This window comes from Phocoena phocoena, chromosome 18 (genome assembly GCF_963924675.1).
Source record: "Phocoena phocoena chromosome 18, mPhoPho1.1, whole genome shotgun sequence".
Classification (NCBI taxonomy): domain Eukaryota; kingdom Metazoa; phylum Chordata; class Mammalia; order Artiodactyla; family Phocoenidae; genus Phocoena; species Phocoena phocoena.
The window spans coordinates 3941942-3968036 of record NC_089236.1 but is presented as its reverse complement, the minus strand read 5'-3'; the positions used below and the strand labels follow the sequence as shown (position 1 = coordinate 3968036).

The following is a 26095-nucleotide window of genomic DNA, read 5'->3' as shown; positions in this document are numbered from 1 at the left end:
AATCTCCTCAAGAGGCTCAAGACAGTTCTTTATCTGGAATCAGATGGCGCCCTTTGCCCGTAGACATTCTTTACAAAACAGCATAGATACAAATCAACTGTTTCTGAGGACGAGAGGGTGTTTCCATTGCCCAACACTGAAGAAGCTGAAGCAAAAAACCTTGAAGGACTGCAGAAACATGGTCCTCAGCCATTGGCCAGCACGATTTATAGATGCAAGAAGCAGAGGCCAGACGGAGTGAAAATGTAGCTGCAGCGTTTCCCTGGGTTATCAAATAAGAAGCTCGCTTGGATTTTACTTTGGAAAGCCGCTGGGTCTCAAAAGCTCCAGGACAAAGAATATCTGTGATGTTGGTCAAAGAACGCAGCATGGTGGCCACCGGGCCTGCACACAGCCCAGCCAGACATCTCTGCTATCGAGTGCTTTAGCATCTTTCATCTGCTGCAAGAAAGACTGAAAGATGCTGCCTGGATGGAACAGGCAGAGGGCTTGGTCTCCCGTTTCCTACATGTTTGCGATGGCGAGAAATGCACCTCGACTGGAGCCCAGAGTTGCACATGACAAAAGTGCTTCCAGCAAGCTCCTGTCCTGTGTGCTTTTAAAAAAAGCAAATGCTTTCTGAATAGGTAACACAGAGCCAGGAAGACAAAAGGTCTGGGTGAATGATCAATGCCTTAATGAACAAAACAACTATCATTCGAGAAATACCTTGAATACCTAAAATTCATGACTATTTCTGATGAACTGGCAAAAAGAAATATATAGTAGAATTTGTATTTTTAAAATTTCATTAGCAATGAAAAGTTATATTTGTCAGTAAATTAAACGAGTGCATGTAAAACTCTTGCCTAAATTTTACTTTTCAATTTAAATACCCAAACTTCAACTTATTCATTTTATACTACTAAATTAGATGTATAAGTAATATTGAAATAATTGTGTTTTACCCTCTCTAAAGCACATATTCTTATAAACACTTTATTTTTTGCAGAATATGTGCGTCTGAATTTGGTGATTGAATTGAAATACAAGGATAATATATGCTTATAAGGTTACTGTTTACTATTTTTTCAAACCATAGCCTAATTACAGTCTCTATACCTTAAATATTTTAAAAATATTTAACTAAAATAAGCACATATAAATATTTCCTATAATTCATATTAAATCATTTTTATTTATTTATTATTTTATTTATTTATTTTTGGCTGCGTTGGGTCTTCATTGCTGCCTGCGGGCTTTCTCTAGTTGCGGCGAGCGTGGGCTACTCTTCGTTGCAGTGCGTGGGCTTCTCACTGCGGTGGCTTCTCTTGTTGCGGAGCACAGGCTCTAGGCGCACGGGCTTCAGTAGCTCTGGCTCGCGGGCTCTAGAGCGCAGGCTCAGTAGTTGTAGCGCACACGCTTAGGTGCTCTGCGGCATGTGGGATCTTCCCGGACCAGGACTCGAACCCACGTCCCCTGCATTGGCAGGCGGATTCTTAACCACTGCGCCACCAGGGAAGTCCTAAAGGTTCTTACAGTTGATCTTACAAATCAGTCACTTACTAGAAAGGTTGTAACTATATATCACTATTTTAAAGAAAGCATTCTATGTGTCCATTCATGTAAAATGATAGTGACAACGGGCCTATTCAGCTCTGAGTGCTTTGCTTGACCCTGTTCCCGTCTGCAGTCAGTTTGCAACAAGAGCAATCAATTTATCAGGATGCTATCTGCTATCTCAGAGAGTTCAGTGCTTACGGAAACTGTTGGTTGCTTCTTTATGTGACTTGTACGTTTCTGATGAGAAATTTAAGCGAATTTATATTATTTATATGTTATGTGTTCTTTATATTTATATATTATTTAATAATTATAAAATTATGTAATTGTTTAATATATATTATTATTTTATATATTAATTTAAGCAAATGAATCATCATTAAATATTATCAAGAAAAAAAAGAAAACCTGTCTGAGGTTACAAGGTGAACTGCGAAACCCTTAAACTTGGCAACTAAGTTTTGTACGTCGAGGCTTTTCTAGGTACAACACAAAAGAAAGTAGAGAAAAACTGGATACAGAGATAAGACATCTGTCCTCCCTAGGATATTAATTTCAGATTTTTGTCATTTTGAAAATCATCTCAGTGTCACCACCGATTGACCTTAAAACAAATACATGTGTTAATTTGAATTTTTATAATAAATTCATACTAATAAATATCTTCCGTTTTATATTTCGGTATTTTGCTTAACTTTTATTTTTTTAACATCTTTATTGGAGTATAATTGCTTTACAATGGTGTGTTACTTTCTGCTTTATAACAAAAGTGAATCAGTTATACATATACATATGTTCCCATATCTCTTCCCTCTTGCGTCTCCCTCCCTCCCACCCTCCCTATCCCACCCCTCTAGGTGGTCACAAAGCACCGAGCTGATCTCCCTGTGCTATGCGGCTGCTTCCCACTAGCTGTCTATTTTACGTTTGGTAGTGTATATATGTCCATGCCACTCTCTCACTTCGTCACAGCTTACCCTTCTCCCTCCCCATATCCTCAAGTCCATTCTCTAGTAGGTCTGTGTCTTTATTTCCATCTTACGCCAGGTTCTTCGTGACCTTTTTTTTTCTTTCTTAGATTCCATATATATGTGTTAGCATACGGTATTTGTTTTTCTCTTTCTGACTTACTTCACTCTGTATGACAGACTCTAGGCCCATCCACCTCACTACAAATAACTCAATTTCATTTCTTTTTACGGCTGAGTAATATTCCATTGTATATATGTGCCACATCTTCTTTATCCATTCACCTGTCGATGGACACTTAGGTTGCTTCCATGTCCTGGCTATTGTAAGTAGAGCTGCAATGAACATTTTGGTACATGACTCTTTGAATTATGGTTTTCTCAGGATATATGCCCAGTAGTGGGATTGCTGGGTCGTATGGTAGTTCTATTTTTAGTTTTTTAAGGAGCCTCCATACTGTTCTCCATAGTGGCTGTATCAATTTGCATCCCCACCAACAGTGCAAGAGTGTCCCCTTTTCTCCACACCCTCTCCAGCATTTATTGTTTCTAGATTTTTTGATGATGGCCATTCTGACTGGTGTGAGATGATATCTCATTGTAGTTTTGATTTGCATTTCTCTAATGATTAATGATGTTGAGCATTCTTTCATGTGTTTGTTGGCAATATGTAAACTCAAAATGGATTAAAGACCTAAATGTAAGGCCAGACACTATCAAACTCCTGGAGGAAAACATAGGCAGAACATTCTATGACACACATCACAGCAAGATCCTTTTTGACCCACCTCCTAGAGAAATGGAAATAAACACAAAAATAAACAAATGGGACCTAATGAAACTTCAGAGCTTTTGCACAGCAAAGGAAACCATAAACAAGATGAAAAGACAGCCCTCAGAATGGGAGAAAATATTTGCAAATGAAGCAACTGGATTAATCTCCAAGATTTACAAGCAGCTCATGCAGTTCAATATCAAAAAAACAAACAACCCAATCCAGAAATGGGCAGAAGACCTAAACAGACATTTCTCCAAAGAAGACATACTTAACTTTTTAATGTAGGTATGGGATTCCATGGCTTTAAGGCATCTCGGTAATCACGTGTTCAAGAAAACCGGGTCCCGCGTTCCCCTCGCTCACACCCTTCCCATGGCTCTGGCGGCTGAAACCCTGGTCCCCTGGGCTGGCTCACAGAGCCCCGAGGGACCGAGTGACGTGGGCCCTGCCGCCGCCTAGAAGACTGCCCGCACCTCGGAGGCACGGGCCAGACCAGGCGGGCCCCCTTGGCCTTCCCACCAGACCTCTCTGCAGCCAGCAGGGCTCCTTCCCCAGATCTCCGTCTGGGTGGCCGTGCGTACTGTTTTTATTTGGGTCTCGGTAGGTGTCATCCTGGGAGGCTTTCCTGCCTACTCCAGCCCAGCCAGCCATGCCCCAGGACAGAGCTCTGCCTCACTTTCCTCATTTTCTCCCGTTCCTTCACGCGTTCCGTCTGTTACCTTCACAGGACCACGTGAGCCCCGGGCGTTCCGTCTGTTACCTTCACAGGACCACGTGAGCCCCGGGCGTTCCGTCTGTTACCTTCACAGGACCACGTGAGCCCCGGGCGTTCCGTCTGTTACCTTCACAGGACCACGTGAGCCCCGGGCGTTCCGTCTGTTACCTTCACAGGACCACGTGAGCCCCGGGCGTTCCGTCTGTTACCTTCACAGGACCACGTGAGCCCCGGCACAACGGGGACCCGTCTCTCTTGCTCCGAGCTGCGCCCTGGCCTGGCCCGCCCTCGCTTCCGACTCGGCCCCGATTAAGACATCACTGGGTCTATTCACTATGAAGCCAACGTGGTGACTCATTTGCAAGTGTGAACTCCCAGTTACCACCACCGACCTCGCCCTGAACCGATCCTAATTACTAGAGAGAGAATAAACACTGAACATCCCTTTTTCCACTGCCTTGTTAGGAAGACTTCGCTGGGCTCCCTGAGTGGCTGAAAACCGAGGCCCCATGGTTAGCAATCATTCCTGTGTCCTGAGTCCTGGCCCAGGGAAGGATTTACTACCATGAGACACAAAGAAATCTATCGCTAAATGCAGTGATGCCCGCTACGGTGACCATCTCCTAGCTGTAACTTTTACATGTTCTCCAAGTTCTTCTCAACCACAAGGCCAATGATGTCATATTCACCTGTGACCACATGGGCCTAGACTGGCCTTCCAAGTGCCAGCCAGCTACAGAGAAGGGGGCCGCCTCACCTGACACCACCGACCACACCTGGGACCCAGGCGATGTGTTCAGAGTAAGTGTCGGGGCAGAAGCAGACATCGACCGTGAATGCAAGATGTGCGGCAGCACGCCTCAACTTCTCCTTCCCTCCGACAGTCCAGTGCGACCAGGGCATTCAGTAACTGTCGTGCACACACTACAAAAAGCACTCTGTACCCGTACTTTCAGGGTGTCGCAAAGTCTACACTTCTTTCCTCGGCCTCCCCAAGAACTGAGGAATGAAACAGGCCAGAGGATCTGGTTCGTCCTGGAAGTTATCTCATTATGACTCAGTTTCAAAGCAGGTCTTCCTGGTCACCCATTTTCGGCCAGCTGGGATGTTTTGCTCCCCTCCCAGCTGTAGCGAGACAGGGGAGACAAACAACTCACCGATAATGAAAGAAAAGCAATTAGCCAAGATCTTCTAAGAATTTCCCAAAGAACGAATCCCTGCTTGGAATGTAAAACACCACTATTCAAATTATATGACCTATACAACAAAAACAAAAATTTCAAGTCTACCTCTGATTGTTTCTATTGTTGATCAAATAGCTTAAAGAAAATCAACTTTCAAAAGTAAAGGATTAAAATATTTCATGTTAGTTTAAAAGGGATGCAGTGAGCCATCAGCACTAGTTACTGACTGACGTTAACTTCATGTAAAAATGACTTTATCTGCCAACTTTTGGCAGAGAAAGTTGACACTGAGCTAACTTAAGTCATAATCCAAAAAATAAATGTATTCAAGTCATCCGAGAAATAGGATGAGGACTGTTGCCAGCAAACCACTGACCAACGCTGAATCTGTCACCTCCCTGCACTGCAAGGAAACAGAGTTCCTTCCCGGCCCTCTCCAGGCGTCCTGTAAAGAGGCTGTCATCGCTCATCAAGCTGTGGGCAGTGGCCGGGCTCTGGGCAGATTCTAGAACAGCTAACACACCGCTCAAAGGTGGATGAGAAATCCTTTTCTTGTTTCAAAACAAATGACACATGGTATTCAGAAAAATTGTTTTAATTATTAAACACCAGGCCGTAACAACCACAAAAAGGCCCTCAGGATGGAACATCTGTAAAATAACAGAGCCGATTATTTTTAGTTGACGCGGCAGCTTAGGTGTTCATTAATCAAATGCTAATTAGGCCTCTCGCCTCCTTAAGAGTTGATTCCCTCATCCTTTCCTTCCTGTGCCCAGGATGCAGACAGTCCCCCGAAATCCTCACTTGGGTAATCCCGTCAACCCTCCCGACATTTCACTCTCTTTGTCCCACGAATGCATTTCCTCACCTGTCCTGAGATTTCCCTGGTCTCGCCTGGGAGTGTTGCTGACTGCCCAGGTGGTGGTCTTCCTGAGAAGGCTCCTTGGTCTCTAAACTAAAATATTTGCCGGACTTAGGCCTTGCCCAAGGTTCTTCCCCACGCGGGATTAAACACACTCGGGTTCTTTTATAGATACGCTGGTCCCCAGTAAGGTGATGCCGGCTGGAAATCACTTTCTCAACAAGTCTGTTCCATGTTCTTTCTACATTTAGGGCCCTAAAGCCACCAGCACCACGACTGTCTGGCTCCTGCAGAGTTCTGCTCAAGACCCCATCAGGCTGGCCAACGGCAGGCCCCGGTCTGCGGCCTCTGATGGGGCTCCCGCCCCCGGGCGGGCACCCCTCCTGGCCTCCAGGGCTCCACTGCTTTCCGGGGACTCTAATGTAGGTCAGATTGGAAATGGAAACACCTGGGTGATTGTCAGTATCTTGACTTCTTGGAAAGAGGCCTGGACTTCAGAGATGGGGTCCAGCCCCTGTTTAGTTGGGCCACCTGGGCAGGTGGGTCCACCTCCCAAAGGCCAAGCTCCCCCCCTGCACAGGAGGAGACTGTCATTCGCTGCCCATGGTGATGATCATTATGAGAAAAATCTAATTCTGTTAAGCCCATGGCATTAAACACAAGCGAGGGGGCACTCCCTGAGATTAAAAGACTTAGAAACACAGCCCAAAGCATTACGTGTGGACCTCGCCTAGATCCTAAAACAAATCTAATGGAACCCTAAAAAGACAGGGCTGAGATGATCCAGAAGATCTCTTTACTGACTGAGTATCAGTCGATACAGAGGAATGATGGTTAATTATTAGATTTGATAACAGGCCCTGGAGTTATAGGGTTTCTATGTCACAACACAAGCAAGGATAAGATGTATTAGTTATAGACACGTTACAATGTAAGATATTTAGAGCTACATGTTGAAGTATGTAAGGGTGAAATGCTGTCACGTCTGGGATTTGCAAAGAAAAAATAGGGGTGAGGAATTCCCCAGTGGTCCAGTGGCTAATTAGGGCTCTGAGCTGCCATGGCAGGGGGCCCGGGTTCAATCGCTGGTCGGGGAGCTAAGGTCATCTGCAAGCTACGAGCATGGCCCACCCCACCCCCCAAAAAATAGGGGCAAAAAGGGGCTAGATGAAGCAACTGTGGCAAAATCTTGGTAAGTACTGAATCTGGGCAATGAGTACACAGCAATTCGTCGTCCTAGTCTCTCTACTCTCACGTATGTTGAATATTTGAATAATTTAGAAAACTTGAAAAATGAATGTACTAAGGGAAGCCCAGGCAGATGTCAGGATAGTGGGAAAAGTCAGAAACGAGGGGGCAATGTCAGTGTGTCTGGAGAGGAAGCATTTGTCCCTCAGGTCTGGGTCCCTCCAGGACAGGGATCTGACTCCTTTTTCCAAGTCCTCTGGGAAAGCCACGTGTGTTCAAAGGGCCAGCGAAACTGAATTGATTCTGCTTCTAAGTTAGAGACACAGGGGTGTTAACGCTTTCTGAAAGCCTACATATGCTACAGATTTAATATGTATTATTTCATTTAAACCTCACATCAAATTGATGATAAGAAAACTAAAGTTCAGAGACGTTAGTAACGCAGCCAAGGTCACACAGCTCAGTGAGTGGCAGGGCTTGGAGCTCAATTCAGGTCTGTCTCTACAGTCTCTGCTCTGGCCTCAGCTTCATGACACATCGATGGAAAAAATGCAGCTGGAAGTGAAATAAATCTTAAGCACGTGTTGGAGGCAGACATTTGCCACCTGGCCTGGAGAGGTTCGCTAAACTAATAAAATGACTAATAGGTATTTTAGAGGAAAAAAGTGGGAGAAGGGGTGGGAGGGAAACAAAAGGAAGACAGAGCTCACACCCTATTGAGGTATTGAGAAAAAAAGTATTCTTCCTGAAATGACATAAGGCTTATATTGGAGAAATGTACCTCCTGTTTTGGGCCTTGTTTATACTCATCTTTGACTCAGCAGTTGTACCAATTTTGACTTGGAGATATGATGATACCAACACTATTTTAAACATCAAAGTTTCTGTTTAAAGACCAAAGCGTAATGGATTTTTTTTTTTTTTTTTTTTTTTTGCGGTATGCGGGCCTCTCACTGCTGTGGCCTCTCCCGTTGCGGAGCACAGGCTCCGGACGCGCAGGCTCAGCGGCCATGGCTCACGGGCCCAGCCGCTCCGCGGCATGTGGGATCTTCCCGGACCGGGGCACGAACCCGCGTCCCCTGCATCGTCAGGCTGACTCTCAACCACTGCGCCACCAGGGAAGCCCCCGAGACCAAAGCATAATGGATATTTTTTAGTTGAGTACACACTCAAAATGTATGGGGAAGTTTTTGTGTTTTTTTTTTCTTTAATTTATTTTTAATTATTTATTTTTGGCCGTGTTGGGTCTTCGTTGCTGCGTGCAGGCTTTTCTCTAGTTGCGGCGAGCAGGAGCTACTCTTCATTGTGGTGTGAGAGCTTCTCATTGCGGTGGCTTCTCTTGTTGCGGAGCACGGGCTCAAGGCACGCAGGCTCCAGTGATTGTGGCACACAGGCTCAGTAGTTGTGGCTCGTGGGCTCAGTAGTTGTGGTGCATGGGCTTAGTTGCTCCACGGCATGTGACATCTTCCCGGACAAGGGCTCGAACCCGTGTCCCCTGCATCGGCAGGCGGACTCCCAACCACTGCGCCACCAGGGAAGCCCTGTGTTTTATTTTTAACGTAATTGGTTTCAAAAGAGCCTGGGAGAGTACGGCCTGGTCGGGGGGAGTGGACAAGCTTTCCTTTGTCTGAAAATCTTGCTGATGTGTTTCAGGCTCTGACTCTGGTTATTGGCAGATAACACTCCATGAGGAGGCCCAGATCGTCAGTGAGGACGGCACCCTGGCTGTGCGGAGTAGCCTTGATGTTGTAGAAGCTGGGTGGACACGGGCCGTGGCCCAGACGGAGGAGAGGATCAGATTCCCCTGGAATTCCCGAGAGGTGGGTGGCCGTCTAGATTTCCCCGTGAGTGCTGGCTCAGGCCGGGGGGCAGGGAGCCTGTGCGTCAGTGTTCACAAAGGACAGAAAACCACACGGGGGATGCAGTGATGGCTCACGGCCCAGGGAGGACCAGCCGCACGGCTTCCTTTGCCCAGGGCTCAGCATAAGCTGTGCTCGGGGAAAGCACTTACGCGAAAGAGAATCCCACTGCCTTGCTGGCCCAAGGCAGGGGCAGCAACCAGAACTCTTGACCTTGAAACTGGAGAAAATCAGCGCAGGGCCCACCCCACTCCCCTCCCACCAACTATGATGAGCAGAAAGAAGGTCTAGAACAAGACAAGGGTCTCCTTGTTGTTTATCCAGACTAAGCATAACTGGGAAACTAGGTGTTTCCATCAAATACATTCAACCTTTTTTCTCGCTTTGATGAAACACCTAAAAGACCAGGACACCCCCTACCACACACCAAGGAAGAAGAAAAGTTTAAGGGGAAATAATTAGTTTGTCATCTTACATGACATTTTAGGCATTTGTCTGAATTATGTTTGTAAAGTAAGTGAGCATCGGTAGATTTTCTTCCAGCAGGAAAAAAAAAAAAAAAAAAAAAGAATGAGTTACACGTTGGGAATAAAGAGGGATGGATGAAAAACAAGGTCCTACTGTATAGCACAGGGAACTATATTCAATATCCCGAGAGAGACCATAATGGAAAATTTAAAAAAGAATGGATGTATACGTATAACTGAGTCACTTTGCTGTACAGCAGAAATTAACACGACGCTGTAAATCAACTGTGCTTCAATTAAAAAAAAAAAAGCAGTAAAGAGGGAAAAAACATTACCAAATATCGAAACAAGGAATTCTTCCGCTTACCTCCTCATTTTTCAGATGGTACAAAGTAATGGTGTGCGTGACAGACTCTGCTCCACAGACGGAACAGTAGGGCTGTCTCTTGGGAAGGATCACCGGGAAGATGGTTTGGGGAAAGGTATTCTCAACGATCTAAATATCACTAAGTTTCTAGCATCTCTAAGCTACACACACTCCACAGCGAGAAAAGTGTTCCACCCGGAAAAACCAAACTAAAAATCAAGAAAACCCATTTTTGTTCATTCCCTTGGTATTTCTTACTTGATGATACTTTCTAGATATCTAATTCCCCTTCTCATTATCAGCTTGTTTTCTCTAAGTCACGAGAACAGGCTGATTTATGCCCAAATGACACAGGTTAATTTTGGAAACCGATTTACTCATGAGAAAGGGCAGAAGCCGGTTTGAGAGATTTTAAGGGTTATCAAAATCGTGAAAAAGTTTGGGGGCTTAGAAAAGATCACTAAAATGTGCAAGTATTTTGCTGAATGAATGAAAGGCACATAGGGACACTTAAGCGTCTCCAGCTACCATTTCAAAATGGTCATTTGGCACAAGGGGGTTTTAGGATTCACGCGTAAAGATTTTGCTTCTATTTCTTTTGAGTACATTCCCGAGGAAAACGCTGGACTATTTGCCCGCCGCTTGGATCGGGGTTTTAAGACTTGGCAGGCTGTCCTCGAGGGGCCCTCGGGAAGGGCGTCAGAGCTGAGCTGAGGACCAGCGATGGTCAGGGAGGCAGGATGCCTGGGGACTGGGGCAGTGGGAGTTGGGGGGACCAGCTCCAGGCCTGTGCATCTCCGCACAGATAGGACCACCTCCCCATCTGTGCTTCCACGTGAGCTCTACTCTCAAGCCACGAGATGAAGGGCCCTGTCACTAGAGGCCAAGCGATGCCCTGTGTCCCTCTGTGGCCACTTTCCACAGGAGCAAATGCCCCGGAGCACCAGGTGCACGGATGCTGCAGGTTCACCTCCCTCTCTTCACTGGACTTTGGCGTTTTCCGCTCAGTCAACAGATACCTACAGAGCTTCCCCTACGTGCCAGACTGACAGCGGGAGAGAGATGCACGGATGAACCCAAACATCTGACGGGGTGGGGAATCGGGCACGGGGAGCTGAGAGAAGAGACAGAACACTCAGGGTCTCTCAAAGAGGGAGTCAGTCCCTGAATCTCCGGAAGGAAGGACAGCGCGCTGCGGAAATCTCTGCCCGCGCTCCTGCCCTGGCCACCCCTCCCCCAGCCCGCGGCAGCCCCGGAGCAGCTCAGGAATCCAAGCAGGTGATGAAGGAACAATTGTGAGGGCAGAGTCTTCTCCCAAAGAGAGCAGCTGCCTCTCCAGGCTGCACATGGACCACCCAGGAGATCTGGGGGCCATTAGGAGGGAGAAGGCAGACGTGCGGGGAGGTGGCACTGAGGATGGTGGGAGGCCTGGGGCCCCTGAACTATCTTCCTAGGAGCACAAGAGTGAGGCCAGATCCTGGGACAGAGAGAAAGGAGGCCGTGACCCCTCGAGGACCTCCTGCCCGCAGCCGCTCACAGACACTCCCATCGACTACCACCGTCGCAAGTGTACAGATCACCCACAGAAGAGATCCCAGAACGTAGAAGGCAGGAGACCGCGTTTAAACTCTAGCTGTCTTCTGATCCATCTGAACATGTAAAAGTGAATTTTGAACAGGATAAGGGCATTTAGAAATTACATTTTTTTGAATCTGCAAAAGAATGTGTGTGTATATATATATACACACGTAGGTATAACTGAATCGCTCTGCTATACACCTGAAACTAACACACATTGTAAATCAACGACACCTCCATAAAAAAATAAATATTTTTTAAAAATTACATTTTTTTAATCAACCGCAAGCTCTCTCAAGGCTGACAGCCCACGACACCCTTCAACATCACGACCCTTCTGCCAGACTGAAGCCCAGCCCCCGACGTTGTGCTGGTCTCTACGGGTCGATGTGCTGTCACACGCCTTGTTCCATTAAAACCCTAACACAACACGCCCCCCACCAGCCGGCCATTCACCTTCTTCTAGAACGGATGAGGACAGTCTCGTTACAGGAAATCTCTCACCCAAGGCCGCGTGGCTCACCAGGACCAGAATTCAAACGCGGGCTCTGAGCTCTGTGGACGCACGCGGTCCTTCCCTGCATACGTCCGACTCAAGCCTTTGCCCAGGCGTCTGCCGCAAACACGCCCTCGTCCTTTCCGTCCGTTACCATCTGCCCGTCCTCAAAGCCCATCCTGTCATCGAGAAAGGCTTCCCGATGTCTAATGGGGAGAAGAGCCCTGCTCACCCTTAGCCTGTGTGGCCCGTGTTAACAGTTACACACAGACCACCTTAAAGCCCGGCCCCGCCCGCCCCAGTCCTGACTTCAAGCTTCAGGCAGTGACTCTGTCCCGTTGATAGATAACTACTTACAACAGCAAGCACAGCTGCCATACAGTGTATACCAACGGACCCGATAAAATTAAGTCATAAGCACACACAGAAACCACAACTTCAACGTCATACTCTTCAACCCCTTTCCTAAAATATCTAGTCACTTGAGATAATATTCCGAATACTTCTCAAAATGTTCGGATTGTCTTTCCTAAAAGCAAAATAAAACAAACAAAATGCTTTGTTTTCACTGCTTTGAAAGATGGTACAACAGAACAGAAACAAAACAGAATATAAATACAATAGAAGTATTCAACCTCTAGAGTGTTGTTTCTTGAGCAGTTGGCTACAGGGTTCCTTCTAAGCCCTGAGAGGAGAGTCGCGCTCATAATTTCCCAGACATTCATGTCCCTAAGGCAGCAAAAGTCTCCTTACTACCCTGCAAATTCTCCTTGGGCCCAGGTCAATCTTCTTCGGTAAAATTTAACCAAATGCAATCGGATAACATTTTAACATATGCGATTAAACAAAACCTACTCACATGCCCAGCAGTTGGGTGTGGGGGGAGGAAGCTGAGGCTCTATGAGGAAGAAGAGGGGTCGGGAGCCCTTGCGTCCCTGGACCAGCCGGTAGGTCACGTGATGCTTTCTCAGCCCCAGCAGCAAAGAAATAATTCATTAAAAACAAAACCCACCCCGGGTATACCCGCAATGAACTGCAAGCAAATCTACACGAGTAACACGCATTCTTCAGCCAGCAACCCTTCAGGGCAGATACACTTTAGTGTCAGAATTGGGCCTGGTATCAAAAGGCCTGGTTTTTAAACACTCTGCTAATACTGCCAACACAGAACTTCCCCCGAAGATCGCAACGCTACTATTTCTATTTTCCACGCGTGGGTTGTTTTCCCACGTCCAGACCCCACATAAACCCCCATCTCACCCAGGGGCAGACCCAGGGACCCAAAAGTCAGATCTCACGTTGCCCCCGAGAGGGCGAGATTTACACCTCACGCAGCCCGGCTCCCGCTGCACACCAAGAAGCGGGAAGGAAACCCGGGAACGAAAGGCAGGAAAAGGGAGAGGGGATCCTCGGGGCATCGGCCCGGGGCTGCCCACCTCTTTCCGTTACTGTCCCGGAGCATCGCTTTTCCCATCACCCTGGACTTCCTTTCCAGCTCCTGCACCTCCTCCAGAAGTGTTTTCTTGCAGGTGTGCTTGGCCCTGTGTCACAAGGAAGAGACAAGAAGGACATGACGCGTGAACTTTACACAGCCTTGAAGATGAGCTGCTCCCTTCGTGGGCCACATCTCATGCCCGCTGACCCGGGCCCAGGCCTGGGGACACCACGGAACATTCACTGTCCCCGTGCATGGCAAGGGCTCCACCTCCGCAACCTGGGAAGCACCCCAAGTCCTGCAGAACAGACTCGGGCCGTGAGGGTCAGAAGCTGCCCCCCCTAAAGAGCATCGCCTGTCATTGCAGAGCTGGCTGAGGCCCCCTGTGTCCAGACAGAAGCCCGGGGTACCTGGAGAGTCGTGGGTCAACCTCTAAAGCTTTTCACTGCAGGACCAAAAAACCCAGAGGATGCTTTAATCCTCAGCCTAGTGGATGCATGTGGGTCCCTCGGGCTGTGCCCTGACGGTGAGATCAGGAGCCTGGGGGGGCGGGCGGGGCGGGGGGAACAGTCTTCTCTCTCCTTTTAGGGTGAAAAGAGCCACTGTCGCAGCAGGACTGGGAATTACGATGCCAGAGTTCACAGTCATCGTGCCAAACCCTTGACCTGAAATTTGGGTCAACACAAATATCTGGACACCGATTTCCTTTCTTCTCTTGCAGAGACTTACCATCAGGGCCCATGTCTGCAGGCCTCGGCGGCGTGAAACAAGGGATGGGGTAACAAAACGGTCTGGCCTTTCCAGCCGTGTAAACTGTAGACGGGCCCCTCTTCCTTGACCTGCAGGAAGAGTTACCTGCACCCTTTCCTGATTAAACTAAGAAATACCTTAACAATGTTCCAGTAAGTGTCCGATTGCAAAGGTCTTCCTAAAATTGAGATTAAACAGAGAGCAGCTGGTTGGAAACTATACAGGGGAAGAAAGGGCATTTAAGGAGACACAGGTTAGAAATGGGAAAAGAAAAACTATAAAAAGCAAGAGGGCCCTAACGGAGCAGCCCAGGGCAGCGTTCCTTTTTCTGAAAAGCTTGTTAGTTTCCGTACAAATGCATGTGGGGAGCCCACCAAGTAGCCGGACTCAGAGACAATCAGAACGAAACCGAGCGCATCTTCAAGGACGTGGGACAGTGAGATGGAACATTCTGGAGACGTGAGCTGTTCTACGGAAACACGTACTCCCGTCTGCCCTCCACCTTCAAGGAAAGGAAGTCTGTGAAGACAGCGCCCAGTCATCTGCTGACACCCCAAGTTCATCTCCGAGGGGGAATCAGGGCTGAGACTCTGTATATGGGTCAGTCATTAATTTCCCCGGAGGAAACAAGAGAAATGAACCACATAGGTTTTCACACATAATTCCTTAACCACACCAAGCAATGTTCTGAGACTCAGGGGTGTAAAATACTGAAGTTCAAAGCGGAGATGGCGGAATTTTCATTTAAACAAGAAATGAGAAAACGTTTAACTTTTTGCTGGAAAGGAGACAGTCAAAAAGAATGTGACAGTTGATACCGTTCAATATGAATGAATACACTGGGCCCAAACTTTACCTTTGAACTCGCGGGTTTCTGGGGCTGTGTGGATGAAAGCCAGCTGGGTAAACAACCAGCCCCACTCCACGGGTTCACGCCAGATACGTGGGTCCCGTGGAGCATGTCCTAGAGAATGAGCTTTCTCGCTTACTGTTTCAGGACTGTCCTCACCCCATCATCCTCCCTTGCTCTGCACCCTCCTGCCCACAGAGCAAGCAGGGTTCATTAACCCCTAGACCAGCCCCCAGTGTTCTCCTCTGGGCTAGGGGCTAGGGGCTAGGGGGAAGTGTGACACAAAGACGTAGGCTTGGAACAGGAAGCCTGGACCACAGGGCGCAGAGCACACTGGAAATGTACAGCCTGGGCCAAGAGCAAAGAGAGCCTGACCCACTCTGCTGGAGCTGCTGGTTTCCACTCATTCACAAAACTGCCTGAGAGGGAAATAATTTCAGTATCTTGATGCCCCTGGGCGTTGTTCACGTTCCCAGTGGATGAAAATGCATCCATATCCAAGATGGATACCATCCAACTTTATAGTATCAATATTTCCACTAGGCTAGTTCCCGTGAGCCAGCCTGGGAGCTTAACCAGTATGAGAACACAGTTAGTCCTTCTGCATGAAGCACTGCTGTACATACAGGTGACGCTAGCAATTTAAAGCCATTTTCTCGGGCTTCCCTGGTGGCGCAGAGGTTAAGAATCCGCCTGCCAGTGAAGGGGACACGGGTTCGAGCCCTGGTCCGGGAAGATCCCACATGCCACGGAGCAACTGAGCCCACGCGCCTAGAGCCCGTGCTCCGCAACAAGAGAGGCCACCGCAGTGAGAAGCCCGCGCACCGCAACTTAGAGTAGCCCCCGCTTGCCGCAACTAGAGAAAGCCGCATGCAGCAACGAAGACCCAACGCAGCCAAAAATAAATAAATTAAAAAAAATAAAATGGAATAAAACCATTTTCTCAAGAACCTCTACCCAATAAGGCCTTACTTAAAGAAATGATTCTAAGACCTCCCCTGTCAAAGTCTGCGTATGAATGGACTAAAATCTAATACTTATTTCAAAAGCCAGGCTCTAAGCATTAGCCACTGGCATGGAAACTGGATCTCTCCCACTACCTGTGGACAGCTGGTTCCCAGGGGTCCAGGACTGCTCACCCAACCCCACGTCAGGAGGCCAGGTGATCACAGAAGGCTCAGGTAGGGGCACTCAGCCCCTGTAAGGGAGTGTGGTGACCCACAGTGAGCCTTCAGATAGAACAGGAGTATCTCCAGGTTATTAGGGATTTTTGAAATAAATAAGTCGGCTTAGAATCTTGCACTTTTCATCTTCTTGTTTCTGAAACTTTTTTCCTGGACTCTTTCTTTCTTTTCTTACGGAAGGAAAGCAAGTCAGAAGGAAATGTTAAATTCTAAGTGGAGATGAAAATATAAATACAATGTGCTTCAAAGAAATCAGTCCAGTTAGAAAGTACTAAAAAAAAAAATCAAGGCCCCCGTTGTACACAGGAATTTCTTATTACCTTTTATTTCCATTGAACTGCTATCTGGGATTATAATAAGGAAATGAAGTCATTCTGGACTTGCTGAATGCATCGTGTGTTGACTGGTAAGGTACCAGAGATACAGCTAGACAAGAGGAGATGGGTTCCTACGTTCCGTAGCCTTGAGCTTTGTATTATTTTTATAAAGCAACATAAATGAACTTCTCCTCGATGAGCGTAAGTACATGGCAGCTTACCTAAAAATGCTGTCATAGGTAAACATTTTGGAAGCACGTAAGCTAAAGGATATTAAAATAGTTCTGGGCAATTTAAACTTCATGCGTGTAATAAAAATATTCATTAGCCAGGTATCACATACAATCAGCTATTTTAATAAAAGATGTGTTAGTCTGGTCCCTCATGAAAATTCTGGTTAACAGGATAACAGAGGAGGTATTATACAGTGTCCAAATCTGACTTAAGATAGACTAATAGTGGATCTTCATTCAGAAACTCGATAGACTTCATGGAAAAAACGATCGAGTTACCTCATGCTGTTTTCTTTTTCTTTACTGTTAACAATGCAGGTCCTGAAATGGGAGAGAGACTGGACAAGGGAAAGGGAAAATGCAGGAAGACAGAGCAAACCAGAGCATACAGAAATATATGTGAAAGGGCAGGCCTGCCTTGTGCTGGAATGTAAAAGCTCTTTCAAAATGGAGTTAGCCACCAAAATTCAAAACAAAACCAAAAAGCCCTAAGACTGGTTCAAGGTGGACTTCCCTGGCGGTCCAGTGGTTAAGACTCTGCGCTCCAAACGCAGGGGACCCGGGTTCTGATCCCTGGTCAGGGAACCAGGCCCCGCATGCTGCAACTAAAGATCCTGCACGTGGCAATGAAGATCCCGCGTGCCGCATCTAAGTCCCGGCACAACTGAATAAATAAATATTAGAAAAAAAAAAAGATCGGTCCAAGGTAAGATGAAAGAACCATCGCAAATCTACAGAAGGTTCCGGATGCTGCCTCAAGCTGACTCACCACAGCCACATTGTCCAGCTACTCCCCGACTCCCCATCATGTAACTCAGACTCTTCTCTCAAGTCCAAGGTACGGCCCAGCACATCGCGTGTCAAGAAACATTCCAAAATTTGAACCAAATAACGGGCGATTTTCTGGAAAATCAGGATGAATATTTTTGTTCAGTGTGCCAGAAGGAAAAACAGGACACATTTTATAAAGCTGAAGAAGGAGAAAGGACAGTTGAGTATCGTGGTCTCATCAGAGGTGAGCAACTCATAGTACGCTTTCCTTCTTGGGAGAAGCCTCTGATCTTCCTCGACTCAACAAGAAATATTTCAGGCTGGGAGTATAATAGGAAGTAAGACATGGGCCCTGCGATCAGAGGGAACATGTCCAAGGAAACGTGCCCAATTCCTGTCTTTGAGGAGAGGGCTAAGTATAGTGTAGACATTAACTGTATCTTATAAATTGGGCATATACTTCGGGCAGACACTGCAGGTGAGATGAGACAATATACCCTGCTCCTACCTGGCTGGCAAGCTCCTTGGAAAGGAAATGACTTTTACTCTTTCCAGATGGCGGAGCTGGAAGCAGTGGCATTTGATGTATCCTTGCTAAAATGTAAAGAGCACTAATTTTACGGTGCCAGGAAAAACCAAAAACAAATCCTGTTGGAGGGAATAGATAATTTGCTTCATGGCGACTGGGAACTTCTACTTGGAATGTATTGGAAAAGATCCAGAAAGCAGATGAAGAGGCAGAGACACGCTCTCTGAAATGGTAGAAGGACACTTCTGCCGGCATCTCCCTTGGCCATTATCTCGATCTCCACCAAAAACGTTTTTCATGACATTAATTTAACAGTTGAATTAAAATAGGCTGAGACTGATTTCTAATCAAATCACTGTTCTCAAGCCCTGTACACTGAAAAGTGATCTGACGTAACCAACACCACGTTCTATTTACCTGAAACTAACTCGATGATCTCGCAAAACTGAAGAAATTTGGCAAAGGTACTATACTGTATGGCAACTGGGCTGTTACGAGAGCAAATCCTAGAACTAACATTTTCTTCCAGTTCATTTATTAGATTAAGAAAACATCTTTCCTGGGCACCATAACTTCATTTCCAAGGATTCTGATCCTGCTACTTCAAGAACACGGTTTTAGCAGATACCACGGAAGCAGTGGTAAATCAAGGCATTTAAGAAATTAAGAGTTATTTAGTGTTCACTAACAGTTGTCAAACTTAGTGAAGAGAAGAAAAAACAAAAACCACCTAAAATAGGTGCTATAAAATTCTCTCTCTCCCATTCCCTCTCCGCATTAGGTATCATCGGTTGCCAAGATAATGCCAAGATGAAGATTTTTTCCAAAAACATCCTTAACTGTCAGGCAAGAACAATTCTCACTGAGTATGGGAGGAAGGGAGAGAGAGAAATGAAATCTGATGTCTCTTCCTGGAAGGTTTGGAATGAAGTCTCAATTCTCTACCTCAGGGGCCCCAAATAATTATGCTTTGCCCAAAGTAAAGCCAATCCAGGAGTTGCAATTTTCAGGGAAGTTGGCAACTGTAGGAGGTATCAATATGACCTCACTTTGGAGTATTCCATCTTTTCCTCGCAGATGAAATACAATTTACATTATCTCGGAACTCAGTAGCTTTTTTTTTTTTTTTTTTTTTACATTGTACATAAGATACTTAGGAGATAATACATTCTGAAAGGTATAAACAAAAATCGAGCATGAATTATTTTCTGTCGAACCTATGTTATAATTTCTTCCTTGTGATTAATCTTCTCATAGACTTGTAAATTGACACTTCAGAAGAATTATATTTGAAGGATTCCTACTGGGAATTATTTGCAGAAATGAAGAATACTTGATTCCAAGTATTTGGTGATTTGAAATGACTTACATAAACATACAATTTCCCTTGAAGCGTGGGGTTTAAAGCCAGGTTCTATCTGTGATCACACAGCACTGATTTTCAGATAGAAGGAGAAATGAATTTTGAGTTATGTTCCTTAAACCTGATGGAATTTCTAAACTTAGAAATTCTCCCCTATAATCGTGTACAAGCAACATCTCTCTTGACCTTCACACAGCCTGACTCCTTTTTGACTATATTCTCATATTAAGGTGAAGCACAGGTTAAAAGGAAAAAAAAAAAAAGACAAAACCCCAAATCCTTTATATCCGTTTCTGGCAGGTGGCAGGAGACCTGTTTCTTCAGAAGTCCCACAGCATCTAATACCCTACGCTGGGGCCCACTGAGGACTAACTGGAGGGCAACGGACAAGACCTGGGGTACCACTTCATCTTTCACTTACGCTTTCCACACCACATCTTCCATCAGACACGCGGTAGGAACCAGAAATAATCCCAGCCAGAAGTGCGCAGAGCTCAGGACCATGGCTGCCTGCAAGAAACAGAAGTGACATGTGCATTAATGCTCTTTCAAAAAAAAAAAGAGAGAGAGAAAGAGAGAGATAATTTAATCAGTGTAACACGCCCCATCACACAAAAGCAATAGAACGTATTAAACTAGTGAAAGCTGAAATATACACCCAGGAAAAACGGGAAGGGGACCGGCAGGGTGAGCGCCTTGCCGCGATGTTCATCAACTCTTGTCTCCATCCTGATATTTTGACGAGTGTTGTCTCCTTTTCTAAAGCGCTTCAAACCCCCACTCGGGTCAGAATATGCTGTCCTAAACCCCTCCTCTGGAGAAATGCTGGAGCCGCCAGACTCCACAGAAATAAACTTCACTCCACAGGCGCCTTGTGACCACCCACGTGTCCATCAGTTCCGGGTGCTTCACTGCTCTCCGTCACTGATGTAACCACACCTGGGTGCAGGGCAGAGCGGTTCTCAGCACCCAGGGGAGGAAGGTGAACAGGTTGTGGTCCTTGTCTTCAAGGAACTTAAAATGGGGTGGTGTCTCCTACATCACACGTGGAATGGATGTGTCATGCTCATATGCTCTGGGGGTGAGAGGAAGGCTAGAAGGCTGGGAAGACTTCTTAGCGACAGAGTGTGGGATGTGATGGGAAGAGAAGCAGGATTTCAACAGCTACAGGGACAGAGGGAAGGCGATGACGGGGGAGACACAGCCTCCCAGTTCCCAGGATGCAGGGTCACAGAGAATTTGGGAGGAAGCGGGAGAGGGTCTTAAAGAAGAGTTACAGGGGCAGCTGTCAGTTAGGTGAGGACCTGAAAAGAGGGCCCAGGGCCAAGGCAGGGGGAGGGAAGGAGACAAGGGGGGAGGGGAGGGTGGGGAAGGGGAGGGAGGAAGGGGGAGGGGGAGAGTTGATTTTGCTCTGAACAGAATCGGGGCTGGGAAGGCAGAGTCCTTAAACTTTGTTTTGAGTGAGCGAGGCCAGAGGGTGGAGCTGGTAGCAGTGGCCAACTACTCGGACAGGGACCGAAGTTAAGTGTGACAGAAGCCTTCACATTCACTGGTTTCTCTTAGATTCTAAGTTCTCACCACTGGATTCTACCACAATCGATGTGTTCTGCTCCAGCCCACACCTAACCACGTCAGTCTTGCCACTGAACCCCAGCGTGTAGCCCTGTCTGTGGTGTCGGAACTTTATGACAACAAAACTGAGAAGCAGTGAGATCTGGGGTAAAGTCGAACACCAACCCTGGCACCGGAGCCCTTGCTTTCCTTCTCTAAAAACAAGATTGTCAGCTTTCTGGAAGAGCAATTTAAAACCTTAAAAATATGTGAGTACATTTTGCCCCATCAATTACCCATCTCAGAATGCATCCTATGGACACAAGTAAGAACCTGAGTAAAGAAGCAAGTACAAGAGTATTCACGTAGTGCTGTACCGTCAAAGGAAGTAAGAAATAAGTGTCCCAGAAGAGGGCTTACTAACTCTACTGTGGTCCCTACACCCAATGGACTTCTGTGTAGCAATTAAAGGGATGCAGAATTATAGTGTTGACATAGAGAGGTGTGATGTGACATTGCTAATAAAACGGACGGGTTCTGAGCATCTGAAGGGGACCTCCCCTGGCAACAAGGGTAGGGGTGGGAAAGGACGCAGGATTGGCCACAGCTTTGTGGCCACAGCTTTTGGTATCGAAATTTAGTCAGATTGCTCTTGTTCTCTCAGAGTAATAATAAAAAAGTGTTTACCGAGCTGGGCTAGGTGACACACGACACTTAATTACTCCCCCCTCCCCTCTCACCTGTACTACTGAGTGAGGTTTTAAAAGTACCCTTTTGATGTGCTAACAGCCCCACTGGGACGAAGGGCATCCTCAGTTAACACACCTTTAGCTAGCAATACTGTTAACCACTTAGGTGCCAAGTGCATAGGAAACCCCCCTGCCACCGCCGCTTGGGGGTAAAGTTACTTGATTCTGAGGCCATAGCTGGGCAGAGCCCAGGGAGGGCAGTGCTGGTCTGGGTGTAACGCTGGCACAGCATCACGTCCTGATAGACCAGGAATATCGACCAGGGACACCGTGAAACACGTGACCAGGGATTAGAGCACTCAGCAGCTTCTGCAGGCTCCACATCACACACGGTCATGGTGACAGATGAGAGAAGGTTCTAGAAAGGAGGCTGGAGGAGCCCGAGCTGGGCAAGGTCAGTTTGTGTTCCCTGGTGTGGGGCAGATTCGAGACACCATGACAGAGATGGAGGAGGACACTGAGATTTCTTGGTGCGTCACCATGTACCAGGACTTCCCATAAAGCATTCCATGTAACCCTTTCCGGTCCCCTTTCTACGCAACTTCCCCCAGGGACCTGGGGCCATCAACATTCAAACCGAGGCGGGTGGACCCCAAACCCTACTCCCTCCCTGTGTGTGAGGAGTGAGGGGCTTCCTTCTCCCCCCCCATCCCCCCCGCCGAGCCTTCAAGCAGAGGAGAACATCTCTGAGTTTAGAGACAGCACAGGACTCAAGGCACAAGGTACACTTGAACTGAACACCGGGAACACCAGACCCCAAAGCAAAAGTAAATAAAAGAAAATCTGGAGGACGTGCCGTTACCCAAACAAAGAGAACAGGAGCCTGCCCAGCTCCAAGCCCAGCACTGGCACACACTCTTACTAACCCTGTGCCTCGGTTGCTTCCTCTGTAAAGCGGGAAAAATGTAATACTTACCTCATAGGGTTACCATGGGGCTTAAATGAATGATTAATGCAAAGCCCTATAAAAAGTGCCTGGCACATGGTAAGCGCCATACACATTACCTATAACTAACTGGAGTTTTTTTACACTGCTGACGTAACCACGGATCTTAGGGAGACATCCTAGAAGTGGTGAATGAACAGTGGTGCAGAGTGACTACTCGAGGCCGAGTCGGGTGCAGAAGATCACCTTCTGCTCCAACTCTCAGGAGGTTTACCCAGCGCTGTTCTCAGATGGATGGGCGGGCTGAGCTGCATGCTGCAGAATTCCCAAATGACAGTGCAGACAAGCTGCTTATTGGCGACAGGCAGCGGGTGTAAACTGCGACGCAGGCGGAAGCTGAACCCTGTTCTTCACACTCAGGTGTGAGTACCGCTAACCTGTACGGATGCCGCAACGCCGATCCAGGTCAACCTCCGACTGCCACGCCAGGCCCCGCCAGGCCACGCACCGCCTCCGATCTCTACAGAGTGTCACGCAGAGCACGGGCTCAGCGGTCGCTCTGCAAGGATGGAGGATGCTTGCCAGGAACTTTTGTGCCCGAGGAGAAAAGAGAGTACGTGCTAAATGCCCGTGAAAAACGTTCGCCGTGTAGCTGCGTGTCACCAGTATGGAGACTCTGAGTCACAGCCCAGGAAGAAGGGGGAGTTCTCAGCCCAAACTGTGTTCCAGAGCCCTTGCTGCTTCCACAGGGCTGAGGGGTGATGAAGCCTCCAGTCACACAGAACTGGCGGCGGGCGGAGAACCGGCCCCAGGCCATTTGCTTCTCTTGAGCACAGAGTGAAGAGGGATTCAGAACCAGAAGCTCCTGGAGGTCATTCTGGCCTTCGGGGCTCCCCTTAGACTCCCAGGTGGCAGGGACCACAAACTGAAGACGCAAAATCATTGTTTCTGAGGATGATAAAGACATCCCCTCCCCAGGAGCTGGCACTACAGGTACAGAAGGCAAGCAGCCCTCAGGGGACCTGCCAGGGGGGACCCCAGGAAGGGCCACCTCCCCAGCGTTCCTCTTTGACATGAATGGAGAGGCATACAACAGAAATCAGGTAATTGATAGAATGTGTGAAGTCACACACATATCCTAAACGGGACATCCTTTATTTCACTGAAAAGTCCTCATCCATTACTCCTTTGGGCATTTGGAATATCTTAAAAAATGCTAATATGACCTGGAAGATGTGTAAATTCTAAATTAGAATTAAAAAACCACCTGATAAACAGGCCACATTTTCCTGGACCTTCAGTCTCATGCAAAGATTTGAAAAATAGATCACTTCATATTCAAAAAAAGAACATTTTCCCAATAAATTTGAATGATTTCTTTTTTTCATAAAACCAAGTAAATATTATCTTAGAGATGCAACGAATGCTACAGGGTATCTCCCCAGGGCTCCTGGGGTACGTGTGTGTCTCTCCCTCCTCCACTGTCAGGGGTGTTTCATGGAAAAAGAAATTAATTAAGGAGAGTGGACTTAAAAGTCCGGGATACATATCTGGGTTTGAAAATAATTAGCGCGTTAGATGGCCAATCGCAGGCACAGCATATGTGCACAGAAGCTGAAGCGGGGGCTTAGTGGGGTAAGGGCAGGCGTCGCGCAGGACGTGGAGCGGTCGTGCGTCACCGGGCTGCAGCTACAGCACAGGTTCGCCGACTCAGGCTTCGTGTGTTTCCTACCGCTGCTCTGGATCAAGTTTTTACTGCTTCCCACCCACTGGATCTCTCGGGGTGCTTCTCAATCTACTTTCAGAACGGATACAGAATGGACAAGAAGGATTCTCCGTGGGGACAGGGCCGCTGTGCTTCTTCTCCTCCCCCTAAGTCCCAGCGAGCACGTGCTGGGGAGCAGAGTTCCTGCCCCCCCAGGCAGCGGCCTCGGGCTACTAACTCTTTTTTTGTTGTTTTTTGTTTTGCGGTATGCGGGCCTCTCACTGCTGCGGCCTCTCCCGTTGCGGAGCACAGGCTCCGGACGCGCAGGCTCAGTGGCTCACGGGCCCAGCCGCTCCGCGGCATGTGGGATCCTCCCGGACCGGGGCACGAACCCGTGTCCCCTGCATCGGCAGGCGGCCTCTCAACCACTGCGCCACCGGGGAAGCCCTTGGGCTACTAACTCTTGCTGCTCTGGGGGATTTTCAGCATCTGAGCAGGTAGAGCAGAGCGAGGACTTTGGGTTCAGACGGACCTGGGACGGAACTGTGCCTCTCAGCTTTAGACTGTGACACTTGCACGGGTCCACTGCCCTCTGCGTTCCTCAGTCTCCCCCCACCGTTAAGATCAGGACAGCAGAAGAACCTCCCTCGCGGGGCTGTGGTACCCAGCACCCTGTTAGCTGTGCTCACAATCAATCTCCCCAAACACCCACGAGCCCTGGACCAAACCTTCCAAAATAAACACACGCTTCTTCCTTCCTTGACGTCTACCTGGCTCCCCCAACCCCCAAACATCTGTACAGGGCCTTGTGATGCTCTGGAAACAGCTCTGCCTGTAAAATGACTCAGAAGCAGTGAATGAGCTCAGGGGCTGGCGCATGGCACCCAGCATCTGAGCCCCAGCCAGCTGGCTGCGCTCCATCCCTCAGCTGCCTTTCCGGAGCAGAACAGTCCGGGGACCCCTCGATGAGACATTTTCTCCACTGTTTTCTTTAACTCTGACAACTGCAACTGAAATTGAGCAGCAGCCCGCAGCCCCCCAGGGATTCCTTCTGAATTTCTCTCTCTCTCTCTCTCTCTCTCTCACTCCTGCCGTTACTTTTTAAGGCTCCTCTAACCAAAGTTCAGATTGCATTTTTTTTTTCAACAGAAAAAAAAAATGTTCTTGGGGAGAAAAGACTTGACTTCATAAAGAATTTATGATAACCAAATGAGGATTGCCAACGATCCATCCCAAGGACCAAACTGAGCAATTAAGGTGTATGCTTTCTACTTTTAAAATGGATTGATTCTTTCACGAAACTAGAAACTTCACAGCAACAGTCCATCTGCATTCCCTCCTCTAGTGGTTTGGAGCACTCGTTACTTGCCAGCCCCACGGTCCCTTGGAGAGACCTAGAGATGGAGACCGCACAGCCCTTCAAGGCTTCATCTCCACCCACTCACAGAACGCAGGGCGTGCTGTTAAGGTTCCTCTTCTTCGTCTCCATGGATACGTTGCTGGATGCACATAAGAATCCACTAGCACACCCTGCAACAGCTCCAAATTCCCCACGAGGGTTTCCCAAATAATAGACATGTGTATTAGTAGCTGAAAACCAACCCTCCCCTCTTCCAACCCCTCCCCTAGCATTTCCTACTTTAATTAAGCGACACCACTGGCCTCAGGCACAAGTAAGAGGTGGGTCTTGGTTTCTGCTTCTCCTCTCTTCTATTAAACCTCTCTTCCTGGGCGTTCCCGCGTACATTATTTCTAAGTCCCACAAAAA

The 26095-nt window shown here is 47.6% G+C and overlaps 1 protein-coding gene across 2 annotated transcripts in view; it reads right to left on the bottom strand.

Annotated features, from left to right (window-relative positions):
• Nucleotides 1-26095, bottom strand: part of ATP8A2 (ATPase phospholipid transporting 8A2) — a 442872-nt gene that overhangs the window by 33097 nt on the left and 383680 nt on the right. For both annotated transcript variants that reach the window (XM_065895899.1, XM_065895900.1), the window contains 2 exons: nucleotides 19858-19942; nucleotides 13441-13545 (listed from right to left, as the gene is read on the bottom strand). In XM_065895899.1, coding sequence (XP_065751971.1) covers nucleotides 13441-13545; nucleotides 19858-19942 — 190 coding nt within the window. The remainder of the gene's footprint in view (nucleotides 1-13440; nucleotides 13546-19857; nucleotides 19943-26095) is intronic.